This window comes from Orbicella franksi, chromosome 15 (assembly GCF_964199315.1).
Source record: "Orbicella franksi chromosome 15, jaOrbFran1.1, whole genome shotgun sequence".
NCBI lineage: Eukaryota > Metazoa > Cnidaria > Anthozoa > Scleractinia > Merulinidae > Orbicella > Orbicella franksi.
This window is the reverse complement of record NC_138159.1, coordinates 4,862,808-4,882,629: the sequence shown is the minus strand read 5'-3', so window position 1 is coordinate 4,882,629 and position 19,822 is coordinate 4,862,808. Positions and strand designations below refer to the sequence as shown.

General features: G+C 38.6%; 1 protein-coding gene across 3 annotated transcripts; it reads left to right on the top strand.

The window, feature by feature from the left end:
• The first annotated feature begins 1,999 nt into the window (after positions 1-1,999).
• Positions 2,000-19,678, top strand: LOC145469760 (uncharacterized). 3 transcript variants are annotated; one of them, XM_081453560.1, is made up of 9 exons: positions 2,000-2,490; positions 4,888-4,952; positions 10,004-10,724; positions 12,523-12,561; positions 13,050-13,234; positions 14,824-14,928; positions 15,544-15,642; positions 16,712-16,795; positions 17,457-19,678. In XM_081453560.1, exons 3-9 carry the CDS (start codon positions 10,028-10,030, stop codon positions 17,481-17,483), a joined length of 1,236 nt encoding a protein of 411 aa, XP_081309686.1. In that variant the 5' UTR covers positions 2,000-2,490; positions 4,888-4,952; positions 10,004-10,027; the 3' UTR covers positions 17,484-19,678. The 3 variants fall into 3 exon arrangements, with proteins under 3 accessions (XP_081309686.1, XP_081309687.1, XP_081309688.1); XM_081453561.1 differs by having other exon boundaries at positions 2,000-4,688; XM_081453562.1 differs by lacking the exons at positions 2,000-2,490; positions 4,888-4,952 and adding an exon at positions 8,989-9,549.
• The last annotated feature ends 144 nt before the right edge of the window (positions 19,679-19,822 follow it).

Genomic DNA, 19,822 nt, shown 5'->3' with positions numbered 1-19,822 from the left:
AACAAAAGTTTGTTGTATTAGAGTAAGTATCTACGGCCTGTTTTTCAAGATAACACGATTACTGGGATATTAAAAACATATATTAAATTTGACCCACCAGTAGGATTACCCGCAAAAATCAGTGCAAATTAAATGCAAAATTTTCCATGCCAAACCTAACTTCTCAAAATAAAGTTAATATATAGTCGAGCCACTTATAAGGGCACACACTTGGACACAGACATTGCCTCTGTAGCAGAGGTATGGAAAATTAAAAATGTAGTGTCACAACTCTATGTGACTAGAACACTAAACAAATGTCAACAACAAAAACAACAACAACAAGCTTTATTACCAAATAAAAAAAGTTAAACTTTACAACATAATATATTAATACAAAAAGGAGGTAATTATGTTTACTCAGGATAACTAAAAAGCTAATCGAGCTGAGTAAAACTAAGTAATGTTTCCGTACAGGAGGTAGGTTGGCACTAAAGCTTGATGAAAGCGATTAATTAGTCAATAAGAAAGAGACGAAAAGAAGAAATAAATAAATAAATAAATAAAATAAATAAACAAATACCAGTTGTAAACTCATGAACAGTAAGACTGTAAGATATTTAGCTTGACTTTGTTTTTAAACGTTTTAAGGTGGCCGAACACAGTTTTTGATACCTGTGTTCATTCACCTTTTTCTCTAAAACCCTTGATCCCTCGGTCGCCAAAACTGGCAGCAAGCAAGTTAACAACACAAACTTTGGTTTTTTGATGGTTAGGCTGACGTATGTGCTGTTGCCATGGCAACATGAATAAATATAAACAGGCCTTTAAAATCGGTTTTGTTTATTTATAAAAAATCTGGTCATCAGATTTTCTTTATAATTTGCATGCAACAAACTTGTAACGATTCTCACAAATTAGCACCATTTTGCTAATAATTTAACAGAGAGATCTTTAATTATCCCTTGTTGAAGGTTCACTGGAATATCTAGAATTTCCTTTGTTAAAGTTCAATTATTTTCAATACTCCAGTTACTTATTTCCTTAACTATTTTCGCGCCAAATTTCGTGAAATTCTAATGAGTGGTTTTCGAGTAATAGGCGTATTTCCGAGAGTGCAGTTTTCAGTCAATCGCAGTTTTTTGACTTACTCTGCATGCGCTGCATTTAACTGGGTTCTTTCGGTAACAAAGAAAAAGCTGAGAATTGCTGGGTTCTTTGCATCGTTACCTTTTCTAGCATCTCTTTGTAATAAAAGACTAAAGCCATCAATACACTGGGTTCAATTATAGAGAAAAATAACGCAGATAGTGCGGGCGTTGAGTAAATAAAATGATCGCTGTATTGACGGGTGATGGACAAAACACTTATTAAAAATGGCGACTGAAGGCGACGCGGAGTGAAAAGAACAGCATCCTCCGTGCAGTGTAAGTATATAATCGCAGCTTCTTAACATACCACTCATCTGAAATAGCATTTTTTAGGGGTAGTCAATTTGAGGGTAGTCCATTTGGGTAGTCCATGGACTAGGGGTCAGTGTTTTGTCCATCACCGTATAAAGCACCACTAAACTTTCCTAAAGAACCGAAACTTAAAAAAAACATGCTCATTGATTGTTTATATTAGATCCGCACTACATTGTTTATGTAAGTGTTCGCGTGCACATTCAGCTGAAAATTGAAACTCCAGCTTGGCCAACTGATACTCTTCCTGCGCATACTTGCACGCAATTTACAACAGGAGAAGAGTAACAGCCCAACACAAACTGGACTTTCTGTTGCGATAACAGTCCCAGCCTCATTTTCGTGGACGGTAAAAGGTTTGAGGTACTAAAAGGTTGTGCACACAATTATAAAGTAAACTATTTTGTGTTGTAATAACAGGAATTTGATGGCTTTGTCACGCAATATTCGCGTCTTATCTTGGCGGTGAAATTACCGAACCGATTAAGTTTGATTAATCGAACGTTCAGTTGGGTACTGATAATAATTGCTGTATTCAATACTGTAACTTTAATTTGTTTTTAGCCACCCGGTCATCCGACTAGTCGTGCTAATTAACATTTTCCACACAAGAGCTAGCCTGCGAACAGGCCCCCGGCGAGGACGGAAAAAAAAATTCGGCGAGCAAAGCGAGCCGACGAGCGCGAAACTGAAGAATTCGGACGAGCCTGTTCGCAGGCTACACAAGAGCGCGGTTACAAATGCGCATGAAGAGACCATTATTTGTAGGCAGTTATATGCAGGTCACGTGGTGGGCTCTCGGCCAATGAAAAGGAAAAGATGCATCGAATTATAATTACAGCTATATCATAACTAATATCACATCGATCGGTTAAAGCAACATTTCCATAAAGGGTTACATCAACTGCTTCCTTTAGTTGAAAATATAACCCTTCTTGAATGGGTTAAGTGACTTAAAAGCTTTTTAGCGCCTCATAGAGACTTTGGTCAATTCAAATTTGTCTTATTTGGCTGAACATTTCGGGAAATGAAGCGTCAGGGATTTCAGGTATTAACTTGCTGTAAGGAGTTACTGACAGGAGCTTAGATGATCAGTTTCCTCATTTATGTTTTTTTGCTCCTTGTCATAATTACAGTCTTTCCGCAACTTATGTCATTGGTCACTCAAACTAATCTTAAAAGTTGGAATTCTAATTCCTAATATCGTCGGTCAAAACGACCTCTCAGTTAAGGTTACTTTAACTGTTTCATTTAGTTAAAATTTTCGCCTTTTTAGAATGGTCAAAACGACTATTAAAATTAGTTACGACTATTTTAAATAGTTAGTTTAACTAGTCAGTTTTTACAGTGAAGCCCTCGTCATCTTTGAATTCTTCCCACCCTTCTTCATCAAGTAAGAGTTTGACGAAGCCTTCGCTTTTGTCGCATGGACGAAATAATGGTTTATCGGTGAGTGAGTCAATTCTTATCATGAAGTCGAATTCATCTGGCCGGCAAACCTTCGCTCCTTCGTAAACACTTCCGCTCTTAATAAGAGTGCTTTGAAATCGATTGTCTCGCTTTTCCACCTAGGCTAGAATGTTGGTCACGAATTGCTCGAGTTTCTCACAAATCAATTCGGCTTCACTTTCGTCTTCAAACCTTGCTTTTTCCTCAAAACGTTCCACCATTTCAGCCATGACGATGTAGGTTGACTACTACAATTGACTTTCCCAGAAACCGGCTTTGCATCACGAGAGATTTGTGAATATTGGACCGTTGTTGAGATACTTAGCATAATATGTCAACTTCTTCTGTTTCTTGGAATACAATTATCCGCAAAAGAAATCCTTTCTTTGTTCCAACACTGACATCAAACAGGAACTTTCATTGTAAGTTGATAGACTTTTCCAAAGGAATACATTCATACACTTGTACTAATTTCATTCTAGAAGTGTGGGATATGGTGTCCAACTCGTGATCAAATCAATCGATCTCTTCAGTTTGATACAAAACACTTCTCTACCAGACGTAAACAGAAACATGCAAATTATTCGCTGACGGTCAATCAAGCAGGGACTTAAACGTCTTGATAGAAGGTCTTTTTGCCGTATTGTCAGTCAAATGGCTTCATCAACCCCCAATTTGGGTTGATTCCTTTGCTTGAAAAGCTAACTAAAAAAGATCTGGAAAGACACAACAAACAGGAACTGTTTTCTGTTGATGATGGCGGCGTTTAAGACATCATTTTGGTTACACTTCATGATGACTAGACTTCGGGTTTATTTGTGGTATTGCTCCTAGTTGTGAAGTGATGGAAAAAAGAATTTATGATGACAGAACTTATGGTGTTCCACTTCAATTCCTTGGAACGTTTTAATGGAAATTTTAAAAGGTTACTTTGCTTCAGTGCATAATTTGCATGTCCTTTATCATAACTCTTCCTAGCTATAATGGCTTCATAACTCTTCCCAGCTATAATACTGGAAATGCCCAAACCTAAAACTACAACTTTTGGTCTCCACTCCTTTACTTATCTGGCAACAAAAAAATGGAATTCTCTACCCAATTTCATAAGGTTATGTAACTTCTCAGACTTCAAAAAGCACATCAGTAAAACCAATTCATAAAACATGTAAATGACAATTTTATAATTAGTTAACATAAGTCAATTGTAAATATGTAAATAGCAATTTCTATTTTAATTTTTCGTTGTCAAATATTTTGTTGCTCGGAAATATTAGCTGGTCAAGCTACTCTGAAATTCGAGCTTAAATAAAGTTTATGTATGTATGTATGTATGTATGTATGTATGTATGTATGTATGTATGTATGTATGTATGTATGTATGTATGTATGTATGTATGTATGTATGTATGTATGTATGTATGTATGTATAATGGCGCGTCTAAGTCAAAACCATTCCTGAACGACTGATCGACTTGTTTGACTTGTTTCAATCCGCCAGTATACAAATGTTCTTATCAATACCAATCTATTAGCGCAAAATTTATCGTGGTATTTTCTCACAAGTTGAGAAAAGTTTGATCTGTTCAATTCCAAACAATTTCTTGTTAAGACGTAAACAGGAACAAGCAATTATTTTCTGATGGTCAATCATGCAGCAGGTGTGTCGTGACAGAACTAAAGGCATATTTTCCGTTCTGTCAGTCATCAAACCTCACTTTGGGTCGCTCATTCCTTGGCTTGTGTAACAGCTCATATATCAATCCCTAAACTCTTGTTGGTGGGATATTGCACAAAAAGGTTAGTAGCAGTTTGTAATAGCTCGGTCAGTAGCTCCAAGTTTGATACCGGAGCGCTCATTAAAACCACTGCACTTAAACATTGCGGTAAAATCATATGTTCGAGCCATTGCCGTTCTTGATGTAGAGTTTTCAAGGAAACTTCGATGTGAGCCCGTAGGCTATCATATACTCATCGTTGTATTTTACTTTGCTTATAGGAATCGTATGAGCGAATTTGAAAGAAGACGCTAAAAGCAGTCAGTTATTCTGATCTAACTGAGAGGTACGTGCGTCAACCCATACAGTTACGAAATGAGCGAGTTAGACAAATGTCAGTGTAACTTAATTTTAATCAGTTGTTAGTAGATGGAAAATAAACTTTTAAAGTTTTTGTTTGTTACTAAACTACATTCTCAAGATTATGAGATTGGGTTAGTAACTTACTGTAATGACTAATGAAAACGACAAACTTCAAATCAAAACAAACAAGAAAGTGGCTACGCTGCATGCGCTCGTAGATTACCAGATTTCTAAAATGACCTGACAAGATGAAGGATAGTGTAGTCTCCCAGAGGTTTTAGTATCCCGACGCTTGACAAATTTCAACGATATTAGGGACTGGAAACAGAGAATGGCCCGATGAAGTAGATAGATTCGACGACAATTCCGATTAAGTCCTAAATTTGATCGAAAGATCGTCACGCTTTTGACTAAAATTAATGGCACGCTACGGCAGCCCACAGCGATGGCAAGCGCTGATTGGTAGTTTGAAACGGCCTGCATGCCTTTTGAATTCCTTTGGTCGCTGAGTTTGTCACCAATCATATTGAGATAGCTATTTTCGTGATTTCAGCATCGATTTTCTCGGAAAATGTTTGAGGGATGAAATTCAAATTCGGCGAAGAGATAACCGCCAAGTTGCAAGCCTTGTCTCCCTCTCTTGTCTTGCCGGTTTCCGACCAAAAGTAATTTCGTAAAAAAAAAGAAAACGCTTCAGACGGCCTAGGAAGGCGAAAAAACACCACACATTTAACTCTATTGGGATAGTCAGACCGAGATGTAATAATGCAATATGTAATATGCAATTTTCAGAGCTTTATTCATAACCCTCATAGATTCTGTTCGTTTCATATAGACAACAATTATCAGCCACGAACATATAGGGTGGTTCGCCTGTGGTTTCGTATAAACAATTATGAACAACGAACACATAGAGTGGTCTGTCTGTGAAGAGACAGCCCAATTGTTGTTTTCTGTCGTTGTTTTACTTCAAAAGTCTAATTTTTTCCTTCGTAACATATATAATGTCTTTCATCGAAGCACTGGTTAGGTTGATAATTTTCTTTATTTCGCTACGTGTTTTGTCGGCGGGAATCTAGCAAAATGGTCTCCGTGAGCGATATTTACTGCAGACAAATCGCTCGTTTCCATTGCGTTTGTCTGAGTTACAGGGAATGTTTCATTTGGGTCAAATTTGTCAAAATTCTGAAGCAAAAATTTGAAAGCCAGCTTACCGTCATCAACCCGTGCTCTGTCCTCTGATTAAGCACGCTGTTTCACCCAATCAGAGCGCGCGTTATATGGAAACTTTATTCCAAAAGTTGATAAACAGGAACATGCAATTATCTCCTGTTGGTCAGTCAAGCAAGGACTGGAGCGTCTCGATATAAAACGTATGTTTTCCGTTCTGTCAACCAAATGCTCAAATTAGCCTGATCGATTGAATGATTGATTTGCCTCGTGTCAAATTGCCTGCGAATCGTGTCAATTCGTCAAAATTTACTGATCACCTTCCCACGCTAAAAGAACAGGGAAGGTTCATGTTGTCATTGACTTGCGCGATTCGACTTCCGGTCACACAGATGCGCTTTATTTGGAAGCAGTTTTTTTTTTTTTTTCGTGCTCTTTGTTGAAAGAGAGTGCCCCGTGGTCCAACCCCTTACACTTTTATGTACCATTTTAGCAGAAAAGGAACTCCTTTTATATACCTTTCATCGAAAAAAGGTACCTCTTCCACATACCTACTTTACAACACTGCTCCCCCTTTCTAAACCCTTGTAACGTCTATTCGAAGTATTTTAATTGAAGGCCCTTTAAAATACCTAAATGACCGATTTCCCTACCCTTTTATACGCCTCAACTTGTGAAATTCCTACCCTTTTATATACCTGAAGCCTGAAAAAGGTACCCTTTCGGGCTGTGATTACCGTCAGCCACAAGGTTTGTTTGTTGCGACCTTCCAAAACCACGACCACGTCTTCCTCTACCGTCACCTCATCTACTCCCAGTATTCCTCCTTCCACCATCAGCACCTTTGCTGCCTTTATCCCCTCTGGATCCGGAGTCACCACCACCGCGCTGACGAGCCCGGGGACATTTAACTTTGAAATGGCCAATAACACCGCACATTCTGCAAGCTCGGTCACGCGCTGGACACTTCTTGTCTCCACTGAAATGTCCTTCTTGATCGCAAATAAAGTATTTCTTTCCTTTCCCAGAACGTGTATTTTCATCCGACTTGTCACCAACTGCATTCACTTGGTCAGTACCGTACTGTTTCAACCGGCGATCAAGAGCTTCTTGCCACCTCGAAATCCTTAACAAATCATCCAACGTTAGATCTCCCTCCTTTTCCAGGAACTTTCGACACAGCTTGCTCGAATAACACTTGTCAATAACTTGATCACGGATATAAACGTTCTCGTTTTCCCCGAACTGACAATTGTTGCTCGTTGACGAAGCCTACAAACGAACTGATCAACGATTTCTCCACTTTCCTGCACAATTTGTCGAAACAAATGTCTCTCAAAAGGAACGTTTGTCTTTGGAACAAAATAATCATCAAAAACTTTAACTGTTGCCGCGAAAGTAGCGCTTTCAGCATCAGCAACAAGTGTGAAGTAAATTTCCTGAACGTCCATTCCCGCGACATGTAAAAACAGAGCTCTTTTCTGTGCGTCGTCCGAAACTCCTTTCCCTGTAACGTACAGATTAAATGCTCTTTTCCACCTCTTCAACCGTTGGCTTAAACTGCGTGGTTCTCCTTTTGGATTAAATGGTTACAAACAACCGACATCTAAAGCGACCGAAGTTCTTCCCGAACTACCCCGAAGCACCACTCGAACCGCCGCTTGCTCCATCTGTCTCGCCTCCCGGTATCACTGAGAGAGAGCCTTGTCGAAAACCTCGACAAAATCCTCGACGAAATCTTTAGTTTATCCTCGTCGCCAATGTAGAGTCGCGGTAAATAAAATAGTTCTTACAGTGCAGCTCAGATATATCCGAACCAAAATATACGCGTAATTCGCGTCAGCCCAATACGCGTATACGCGTATGCATATAGGCACATACGCGTATGCATATGGGCACATACGCGCATGCATATACGCACATACGCGTATGCAGTATACACGCGTATGCCTGATTAGATTGTATGAGCTAACCTATTGTTTTTTCCTTTTCTTAACAGGTCATTGTTGTTTTCAATGGCTTGACAACATGCCACAGAGCGAGAAAGAGTTTTCTTTATTTTGAATACGCGTATACAGTATACGCGCGTATGCCTTCAGACTAGACTTAGCAAAATGTTAGCTGAAACTAACATTTTGCAATTGGGCACTTGACAGAAAATTAACTGACTGAATATTAGGAGTGGCGAATAGTAAATGCGAGTCTTTGCGAGACGGCGAGACGTTTTTCTCTGCGAGCCCGAGACATTTTGACTTCTTAGATTGCGAGACCGAGGCTTTGAAACGTTCAGAGTCTTAAAATTCGAGCCCCAGATTTAGTTGAGCGCTAGAATGAGTTTGTTCAGCCTTTAGCCAGTTTCTTTGAACTGACTGCAAATGGAAATTCGATTATAAAGACACTACGTTATGATATCCTAGAGAAAAATAACTGTTTTTCTGGCGTCAAAACGGACGTTGGGGTAGGTTTGTACCTATTTGCGGAATTAAGACAATTTAGGAGAATTAAAAGTGAGGATTACCTTTTTCTCGGAAAATTTGTAAGTTGCTTCAATGAACTTCAAAATCAAGTGAAGCCGGAAGACGTCCTTTATAAAAACAGGTAAAGGATTGAATCGGGACTTCGAGACCCTTAGCCTTGCGAAAAATCGAGACTCCGAGACAGCTTCGTATAAAAATCGAGACTGCGAGACGCACATAACCGCTAAAAAACGAGACTGCGAGACCAATGAAATTCGACTAAATTAAAATTTTACGAGACCCAGAGCTTTTGAAGGACCATTCGCCACCCCTAATATTAATTCAAAGAGAGAGTATTTTGCCGTTAGATAAAAAATTCACTTTTTTGGGGGGGTCAAATAGAATCGGGGATACACGCTTTAATAATTCCATCTTCACGGAGCAAATAACACAACCGAAAGATAACATTTTTTCGACACAAAGTAAACACGATCCAAGCAGCGACTTGGAAACGTGTGCCGAAACGCGCAACTTTGTGTCAATGTGTCAATGTGGACACCAATTTGCCCCCAGTCACCCCTCCCCCACCAAAAAAAAATTGGGGGGGGGCGGGCGAATGACGTCATCTCCATGTTCGTCCATGTGCTTTCTTTCGAGTGTTGTGCAATACTGCGGACTTTCGAGTGTAAAGGCAGTATCACTTTCGAGTGTCAGTGTTAATGGCATTTAAAAACCTTGGCACACGTCTTCACGAAATGTGTACGACTTTTCGTACGAACAGAAAGCTGTAGTTTGGCTGCGTGTTGTGTACCCTCTTCTCTTCGACCAAAACCACCGCTGCTTTCAGTTTCTGCTGAATAAATCAAAGGAGGAAATGTATATAGTTTCACTTCGCTGGCCTGGATTTCTGTGCGCAAAATGTGTAACATAAACGAAGGGGTGCAGAAACAGCAGGTAAACTTGAGATGAAACTCGAACCATAATGGACTGAAGTAAATTTTTACGCCTGTGCAACATAGTGTCAGGCCTCGGATAGCAATTGAATATTTTAGCGATTTTTAAGGTCAGTGTTTATACTAATGATACTTCATTTTATGTCTTGTCAGTTCTCAATTTCCCTATTCGGAAATTTTTTCGTTGCAACAAGCACCGGAAGTTCGCTCGTATGAGGCGAAATTCTGTTATCAATAATTGAACAATCTTTACGCGTAAGTGGATCGTAAAACGGCTACTCATTGAGCCAATTTAACGCGTGTTGACAATAATAGGTCTGCAGCTGCTTTCTTAGTAACAGAATTTCCAATAGTGCATGCCTCTGCTGTTTTGCAGAAATCAGATCGGGTTTTGTTTTAGTTTTAACCCTTTTTTATTTCAGTATACTTATATATCCTTTTAATTTGAATTCTAGATCTGAAGAGGTTGCATTTGTGCAATGGATGAATCGCTAATAAGACTGGGGCTTCGATCACAAACATGGCTCGGCGGCATTCAACTTATTTTGGTCGCAATCTTTGGAATAACATTAATTGCTTTTCTTAAAAGCACGTACAACAGAGAGACGTTCACTTGTGAGCCCGAAACCAGTCCTATCAACAAACAACTCTGCTATGACGAGTACTCTTCTGCAATGAATCAGTGGTTTGCGCCCCTGTATTTTGTGGTTTTGGCCTATGTCATTTTATTTGTCTTCTCGATATCCTTCATGCTTTACGGTGCTTTCACTCTTCGGCAAATCGAACGCGGTCGAAAGGAGCAGATAGATCAATTCGAGAAAGAGGACAGTTTCAAGAGGGCTTACCTTCTACATGTATTTTGTCGACTGATATTTACCGCTGTCATGGTAGGAATCTTCTGTGGCATCCAGACTCTTATTGTCCCTAAGACGTACAAGTGTTCAGTGGCAGCTGTCGCAACACCGACTCCTTTCAACCAGACAGAAACTGAGCTGCATTGCCATGATCAGCATTACAGGGAGAAATCAATTTCCAACATTGCCATCATTGCCATTGAAGTCTTTATTATGATTCTATGCATAATCGAGTTTATTCAAGTGAGAAGATTAACTCCGCCGGATCTTTTAATCAAGTTGCTGAGAGAAATCTTCGAGGACGAAAGCAACCCACTTGTAGGTGAGCATGAAAACTTTCAAAGTTACATAATTATCCTTTATATCAATTGACATTTAAAAGCGGTTTTCACTTGAGTTTCCAAAAGTAACTGTTCTTGCATTATGCCGCCTGGAGCGATTTCAAACTGTGTGTCGTTAAACTAAAATCAAAGTAATCACTCCATCGAATCACAAAGGACACAGACAATATACGGAACCAATCAAAACTCGAAGTCATTACATGTAGGTGACGCAAATTTTACGCTAAACACGATTGGATGAAAAAGGGGCGCGAGTTTTTAAGCCAACCGTGAAGCGTAGCTGATGCAATACAAATTACTTTTCGACACCCAAATAAAAACCAATCTAGAAGTAAAACAAGTAAAACCAAAACCACTTGACTCTTTCGTACACGTTTTCCCGCGCTTCGCATCAGCTACGTGTATCTGTTTCAAGTTTTGATTGGTTCATTAGATTGCCTGTGTCCTTTGTGATTGGTTAGAGTGATTACGTTGGCTTTGTTCTAAATCTTGATATAAGTACTGGAACTGGTCACTAATCAAACTTAAAAGAACTCAATCAAAATTAACCAAACGATTGGGCTTGATTGAGTTCGGTCATGAACAAATTTGAACGAAATAAAATTGAACAACTACTCTCACCAAACAAGAACAAAAAAGAATGAAGAGAAACGAACACTAGATACAATAATGGGACAAAATTAATAGTGGTCGAGTGACATTTAGCATTCAGGTGAAAATGCAAGGATTCTGTTCAATGGCTTTGTTAAAACCTGGATCCAAAGCCGCAAAAACAGATCGACCGTTTGCCGGAAATTTTCATTTATTTGTTGTTTAAACTGTCCCCAAGTTGGAAGAAGACAAAGTCAAGCCAGACGATAAGACTAAAAACTTCCAAAGCTTTAACCTGATTAGGCTTTATAGAAGAAAACGGTAAATTCATTAGGAAATCAATCACCATCAATCCTAACAGCAGGTTGTGCCGACTGTCTACCACGTGACCCATCCTTCCCGTTTTTGTTAAGGTAGGATTACTACACTTACTCGTTTCTTGATACATTGAAGTCCAGACGACCTTACACGGTATAATTCCAGTAAAACTCGACAGGAATACGTGCGTTCACTGAAAATTGCTGACACTTTTTAAAGGATGGATAGCTAACGACCTATATTGTGTTTACTGAACGAATTACTTGCGATTAATTAGAACATATGCCAATCACATATCTTTTGGTTTTTGCGTTACGTGCAGACTTGATGTCTTGGTTTCTTACATGTATACCGAACAATAACTCAACATATTAAATGTTAAATATAAAAATGTGACACAGTGGTTGAGAAAAGCTATTCAAAAACTTTAAAATCCCAACGTCTCGGCTATTAGGACAGTTTTGGCTCTACCGACCGCAAAATTTTCGAAATAAACGGAACGTCTTGAAAGGTAGTCCAAAATTTCCAAATGAATTATCCGAGTGGAAATGTGCTTACCAATTGTAATTCTTTGCCGCCATCTTGGAATTTAGATCACATTGAACTCGTCTCTGTCTTTTTCGGTAAATTGGAGCTGTTGAGTAAATGCTGAATCGAAATAACCAATCCAAACGGAACTTGCAATCAGGCAATTTTGCTTACCAATTACATTAAAAATGAAGACGAACCGGTTCCGACAGAGTTGAAAGTGACATTTAGCATCCAGGTCAAAATGCAAGGATTCTGTTAAATGGCTTTATTTAAGCCCGCATTTAAAGTTGCTAACAACCGATCAAACGTTGAAAGAAATTTATTTCGTTGTTTAAACAGTTGTACCTGTCACCCCCCCGGTCGAACCAGAAACAGAAGGTAAGACTGAGATCTTGCAAAGTTGCATAATTATGCATTATTTTATAACTTGGTTGTGTAATAATTATTTATTTCGACATTTACTTACTTACTTATTTACTTACTTAATTATTTGTTCACTTGTTTGTTTGTTTCTTTATTTCCTTATTTCCTTATTTCCTTATTTCTTAATTTCTTAATTTCTTTATTTCTTCATTGTTTTCCTTCTCTTCTTTCTTTCTTTCTCTCTTTCTCTCTTTCATTCATTCTTTCTTCTTTTTTTCTTTTTCTCTTTCTTTATTCCTTTATTCCTTTATTTCTTCATTTCTTTATTCGTTTATTTCTTCATTTTTTCATTTCTTCATTTCTTCATTTCTTCATTTCTTCATTTCTTCATTTCTTCATTTCTTCATTTCTTCATTTCTTCATTTCTTCATTTCTTCATTTCTTCATTTCTTCATTTCTTCATTTCTTCATTTCTTCATTTTTTCATTTTTTTATTATATCAGATATACAACACCTCGTCGTCCGCAGAAGGCAATCCCTCCTCGACCGTCCGCCACCCTCTCCTGACAGCGTCCCTAGGGGCGAAGAGCTTTGGGGCGCTTTAAAAAGAGTTCCAGTCGACAAGGAACGAGTAAAGTCGCTTCTCGAGGCATGTGCGCCAGTGGATTTCCGAGAACCAGGCAGTCAGGTAAGTTATAAAAAAGTGAGAAAACTGTATTGAACATTACTTCAGCAATGATGTAGAGATAAGAACTGCGTGAATACTATGTGAGAATTAACGTGTAGGTTATGAGATATGAGCAAATGTTTAAATCGCTAGTTGGCATATATATATATATATATATATATATATATATATATATATATATATATATATATATTCATTAAATGTAGTTCAGGACTTCAGGAGTGATTCATCGTTTTATTGCTACAGACCTGTAAAACGATGAATCACTCCTGAAGTCCTGAACTACATTTAATGAATATACTATGCTCCTCTAAGAGTTGAGCGCTTTTTGAAATCCATTCACCACAAGGAAATAGAATTTATATATATATATATATATTCATTAAATGTAGTTCAGGACTTCAGGAGTGATTCATCGTTTTATTGCAATAAAACGATGAATCTCTCCTGAAGTCCTGAACTACATTTAATGAATATACTATGCTCCTCTAAGAGTTGAGCGCTTTTTGAAATCCATTCACCACAAGGAAATAGAATTTATATATATATATATATATTCAAGAAGCGTGCATCCCTTTGAAATCAAGTCGAGAACCAAGCGGCAGATTATAGGACTATGTAACGAAACAAAGTCAGTTTTAGTAGAATACGCTACTTTTTTGTCTCTTGGGCGCTTTTGGTTACTCTCCTTCGCAGTTTACAGTGTGCGTACTCTACAAACACAGCCTAGTTTCCGGAAAAATTCCCTGGTCTTCTGTTGTTAGCCACTTCGCTTCCCAGCAGGTACTCCCTTACATGGGCTATATAGGTATGTGCAGCCCCAAAGAGTAGGGATGTCAGCCGTTTTAGTCATAAATAGGGTATCGATTTTGGCGATTTTGGTCATAAATAGCAACTTTTTCAGGCCATATGGTAGGGAAAATCGCAGATTTTGGTCATAAATAAGATAAGGGTTTTGGGAAGCAGGCCGCACACACCCACCCAATTTTTCTTGGAATACCCCCCCCCCCCTCCTTCCCAGGCTTCGCTTTAACCCGAAAATAAACGAAGCTTCAAACAGAGAGTAATTTTCATGTAAAACTCTAAGATTCTCGTTCAAAAGTGTTTTCTCAATTAAATATACAGCCCCTCAGTTTCAGAAATTTTTGAAATTTTTCGTGCAAACCGCTAATGATTCGGGCAAAACTACACGGGAGAAAACACTGTCAAGGCCAGGCTTGCAGGCTTTTTTCTCTGACGTTTGCCTTGCCAAAGGGGAGTTAAGGTCAAATGCTATAAAGATCCAGTGATTCTGTTTTGGAAAAGCCATTTATCGTTTAAATGTGTACGTATCGTAGAAATCCACGACATGGATATTATTTCCATCAACAAAACAATGACAAAAGAATCAAAGCAAACGAAGAACAAGACTTTTGCAATTAGCGTAGAACTTTCAACAAATTATTTGGGTGCGCTATCTTTATTCATTTGTTTTCATTTGTTTCCTTCATTCTTTAGTTTTTGATTTTGATATGTGAGCTAATAATTACTGGACGTATATAGGAAAAATAAATAATCAAGATGATTTGACATGTTTTGTTTCAATGCAGACGGGTAGAACTCCCCTCCATTTTGTAGTGTCCGAAAAGAATGGAGATGACGAACTCATAGCAATGCTGTTAACATATGGAGCAGAAACAAACCTGGTTGACTCTGTATGTTATTTTTCCCTTTCTTGTTGATAAAATGAAAAATTAATAACGATGATGATGATGATGATGATGATGATAGCAGTTAAGTTATTAAAACAACAACAACAACAAAACAGTTAAGATATAACATCTACCTAGTCGATAAAAGTGCCGTTTTTTGTCACTGACTTGTATATTTTAGCTAACTTGTATATTTTAGGTAGAATATACAAGTGAGTGACAAAAAACGGCACTTTTATTGACTATGTCATCTCCTGACTACACTTACTCAATTCTTGAATAAAATATACCTCCCTTCTTCTAATTTCCTTTCTCTCCCTCCTTGCTTGCTTGCTTGATTGCTTGCTTGCTTGCTTGCTTGCTTCCTTCCTCACTCCCTACCTTTCCTACTTCCTCCCTCCCTCCTTTCTTCTTTCTTTCATCTTTGCGTTTTTCCTTTTGTCCTCAACCTACTTCCTCTTTACTTCCCACTCACCTTCTCTTAGTTTTCCTTCCTCAATCCATTGGGTTTACTACTTCTTACTCAGTCACTCCACCACTTATTAAATGTTTGGTCACTACACTACCTTTTTAGTTCATTTCCTTAACTCATTGTCATTTTTCTGTTGACCTTCACAGTTTGATTTAACGCCACTCCATCTGGCAGTCGAGAAAGGAAATTTGAGGGCTGTGCAAAGATTGGTAATTAATGGAGCTGATTGCAACAAACGAAATCGAGTAAGACCTCGTTGTTGTTCTATGTGACATTAGGCCACCAGATACAGTATTTTTGATTCACGGATGGAAAATAATGGTAACAATTTTACTATACTTAATATTGTCGCGGAGAGACTTCCACTAAATGCAGCTATTTGAATCACGGTGAAAGTTGCATGAACTCCAGTCATATAGTCATATATTTGTACAATGATCTCTTATTGGCCTGAAAATATTGTATTCATGTTTCAAAGCTTTAAACCGTTTCGTTTCAAACTTGATCCTTTAAAAACAAATTTCAATATTTTTGGGACCATGATGTCTGTTTTCAAATTGGGTTATTTTCTTAACTTAGGATGTGAGCAATGACGTCAGACCACCATGGCGGTAGTTCAAATAATAGTTCGCTAGATTGATTTAGATAGGGTCTCGTTATGTCTCTTAAGTTAAATACAAATGCAGGTTTTCTGCAAAAGAACCCAGAATTTCATTCCATGGCTATACCGTAAAATTCCGGTTCCCTTATATCAAACACGGAAGACCGCATTTAATCATATAGCCACCAAGAAGAGAATTGAAAATACGACGAGTAGGAAAGTAGTTTTGAGGAGCGTTGAGGTGTTTGGAAATGTGGTAAAACACGGTCGTGAGTTGCTTTATATATCTTCTCGATCGAGAAGATGTATTAAGGAGAGAAAACGAAGAAATGGAATCGTAAAAATCTATGTTAATGGACCTTTTCAGCGATTTTCAGTGAATTCTACTACTTATTTGCCCCCTAAGCATCCCATATATAATAGCTATGTTAAACAAAAGAATTCAAAATGGCCGCCGTATCGACGAAAAGATCCATTATGATCAGATATTTTTTGAAAAGCATCACGTTCATGATTTCCTAAGTTTAAACAATTGAATTGAACAATTGAACAAGATGAATTATTAATGAGTTGAACAAGATGAATTATTAATGAGTTTGAGAAACAACCTGTAAATTATCGTGATACTTTGGCATCCGACGTTCGCCCAGCCTCTCGATGTGCTAGCCTGCAGCCGTTGAGTCATATGTTTCTAATTTCCTATCTTTCTCAAGCAAAATGAAACTCCTGCTGAAGTAGCCCAGAGGAAGCAACATGGAAACGTCTTGAATTACCTCACCTCGTTTCAACAAGCACAGGTATGTTCTTGCAAACACTTATGTGACGTCAGACCAGACTAGCTAATAAACCATTTTACAGTTGTTTGCTCGGTGACCTGGCCTTTGTATGGGCAGCGAGGCTGGGGGTGACCTTGCTTTGATACAGCCCCTCTGCTTTTGCTATGTAAATGCACCTAGTAAGCATTAGAACAACTTGATTTACACAACAAATTTAAAGCAGTGAGGTTTGTGTCAAAACAAGGTCACCTCCAGCCTCCCTGCCATTCAAAGGCCAGGTCACTAAGCAGACAACTGTAGAATGATCTATTCACTGTCAAGCTTTGGAAGTACGTGTATATTTGATCTTGAACAAATTCCCAAGGCAGCGAAGATTAGAAAAATGCCCCATTCGAGAATGAAGCTTGGGTTAAATTTTAGGCAGCTAACGCAACCATGCATAATGCCTTGAGACTGGAAGAATGCAACTTACATAAAATTAAGGTGATTTTATCGAAAAAGAAAAAAGTAACCACAATTTCTAACACCTGGTCCTGTTGTAATTTCAATTCCTGTTACACCGTTACCCGCTACGCGTTTCTGACTAAGAACGCAAAAAGGGAATTCTATCCGAAAGTTCAAGTCAAACTATATGAAAATACTGCTGTGTCTGTTATTAATTTGTGTTCTTCCTCATTCCAAGGAGAGAAAGAAGAACATTCACGTGTGAACCGGCCAGCGGTACTTCTCTGAGCCATCCACATCTTCATGTCTATATAGTGTGCTTGATTAAAGGGAATGTAACCTTACGTAACCTCCATACAAGAATTGCATTTCTGGGATAAAAAAGGAAAACTACTGTGTTTGAGCAAGACTTATTATAAGGGTGTGGTGTGTTATTTGATCTGGTGTGTTATTTTAATATAGACCTCCGGGGCAAGTACTCCCATATGAAAAGGTCGGGGATTATCTTTGTCTCGCCCAGGGGTATAAATAAGGGATTTTAGACTCATTTATGCCTGGGCTTAGGTTATTCAGGTTTTCCACTAATTTAGCTGTCAAAGCATCTTTTAGGGTACACTTGAAGAGTTAACAATTTAAAAAAACGCTCTCATTTCCGTTGTTAGGTTCGATTTCCGCCGCTCTCTCGAGTCTGGTCTACTAGCCCAGGCTCTCTTCCCGAACGGTGGCTAATAACCAAGCCTGTTCCGTTTTAAGTGCATGGTATCTTTTAGTGGTCAAAAAAGCCACTAGCCATATTCAGACTGATCACCTTTAGGGATTTAATTCCAATTTTCCGACAAGCATCCCTGACCTTCTCATATTGGAGTCATCCTCCGAGTTATAGACGAAATTTTATGGCCTGCTGTTGTTCAAAGGGCACTGGTATATGACAAACTTTAGGTGATAACGCTTTCGTTTTAAAGCGTTAGCTGTAAAACTTTGAGAAACTTTTCCTTTATAATTCGACTATAATCTCATAAATTTGATGTAATCCTGAAACAGTTTTTGTCGTATTAGAATTTAAGTGGACCACACTTTTTGTATAAAATCGCAGTTGTTAAAAGAATTGGCTGATACGGAATCTGTTCTCTGTTTTTTTGTCCTAATGTATATACCAAGTTTTAGCGGAAAACTCTGTAAGGCACAATTAAGTGCGGAAAACGGAAAATATAAGGCCTATTACGTGTTCCCTAAAATTTTTCTCTGCCTGTTTTAATTTTCTTGACAAAATCGAGTAACACTCCCCGCGCTTGGCACCAGAACTCTTCCTTACCAGCGATTTCCCGCGTAGAACGCTTCCGTACCATCGACTTCCTGCGCAGATCGCTTCCTTACCAGCGTTTCCCCGCGCAGAACACGCTTGCCTAATAGTGATTTCCCGCGGAAATGCGTGCTTACCAGTGATTTTGCCCCAGAACGCTACCTTACTAGCGATTTCCCCGAAAATGCGTGCTTACCAGTGATTTCCCTCTCAAAACTCTTCCTTATCAGCGATTTCACGCGCAAAAAGCTTCCTTACTTGCAATTTCCCGCCCAGGACGCTTCCTCGCCAGCAACTTGAATTTCCTGCGCAGAATGCTTGCCTACTAGCCATTTTCCGCGCAGAACGCGTGCTTGCCAGCGATTTACCGCGCAGAACGCTTCCTTACCACCGATTTTTGTAAAGAACGCTTCCTTACAAGCAATTTCCCGCGCTTGGCGCCAGAGGGCTTCCTTAACTAGCGATTTCCCGCGCGGAACGCTTCCTTGATTGCGATTTCCCACACGTAAACACTTTCTAACTAGCGATTTCCCGCGCTCGGGGCCAAAACGCTTCCTTAACTAGCGATTTCCCACGTAGAACGTCATCTTACCAGCGATTACCCGCGCTTGGCGCCAATGAGGTGTACTTGTTTCGAGTTATATTGCTGAAATTAATTCATTTGCAACCGCGCGCCCTATATAAATATATCTATATAGATTAGAAAGGCCCTCTGTTAATGTATTAATGTGCATCATTGGTGATCTGTGATAAAATACTAATGAAAGAAAGGTCTTGTAAGCCATCTTAAATCAAGGAAAAGCAGTTTTCTTAAATCAAAAGTAAAGCAGTATGTGTAGCAAACTTCACACTTTAATTTCGTCACAAAATCTAGCTTATTGCATTCTTGCTGCCTAGAAACACCACTCAAACCAAGATATCTAGCTTATATCTGGCTTATTACATTTTTGCTCCCTAGAAACACTAACCAAACCAGGTATTCAAGGCAACATTATTTAAAAAGCAAACTCTCACACACAAATAAGAAAGATCCATTCATCTTTGTGCAAAAGGCACTTTTGGACTTGAAACTCAGTTCACGGTCGCTACGACCGGTAACAATATGCGAATCTTACGAACAAAGTTGCTGCATATGACAAACAACAGGATAATAAGAATTAGACTTTCTCTCAAGTTGCACTAGGCGAGTTGACTCATACAGAGGTTGGTTTCCATATGATCACTATACCAGCGCTGCAGAGATTAAGTTTACTCTTTCAACCATTATGTTGATAAACATTATCTTCATAATACAAAAGTATTCA

Excerpts from the sequence above, each read along its gene's own strand:
- LOC145469760 (XM_081453560.1), top strand. The coding sequence starts at position 10,028 with ATGGATGAATCGCTAATAAGACTGGGGCTTCGATCACAAACATGGCTC. Across the intron at positions 10,725-12,522 it reads CGAAAGCAACCCACTTGTAG|TTGTACCTGTCACCCCCCCG; the intron begins GTGAGCATGAAA and ends TTGTTTAAACAG. Across the intron at positions 15,643-16,711 it reads ATTGCAACAAACGAAATCGA|CAAAATGAAACTCCTGCTGA; the intron begins GTAAGACCTCGT and ends ATCTTTCTCAAG.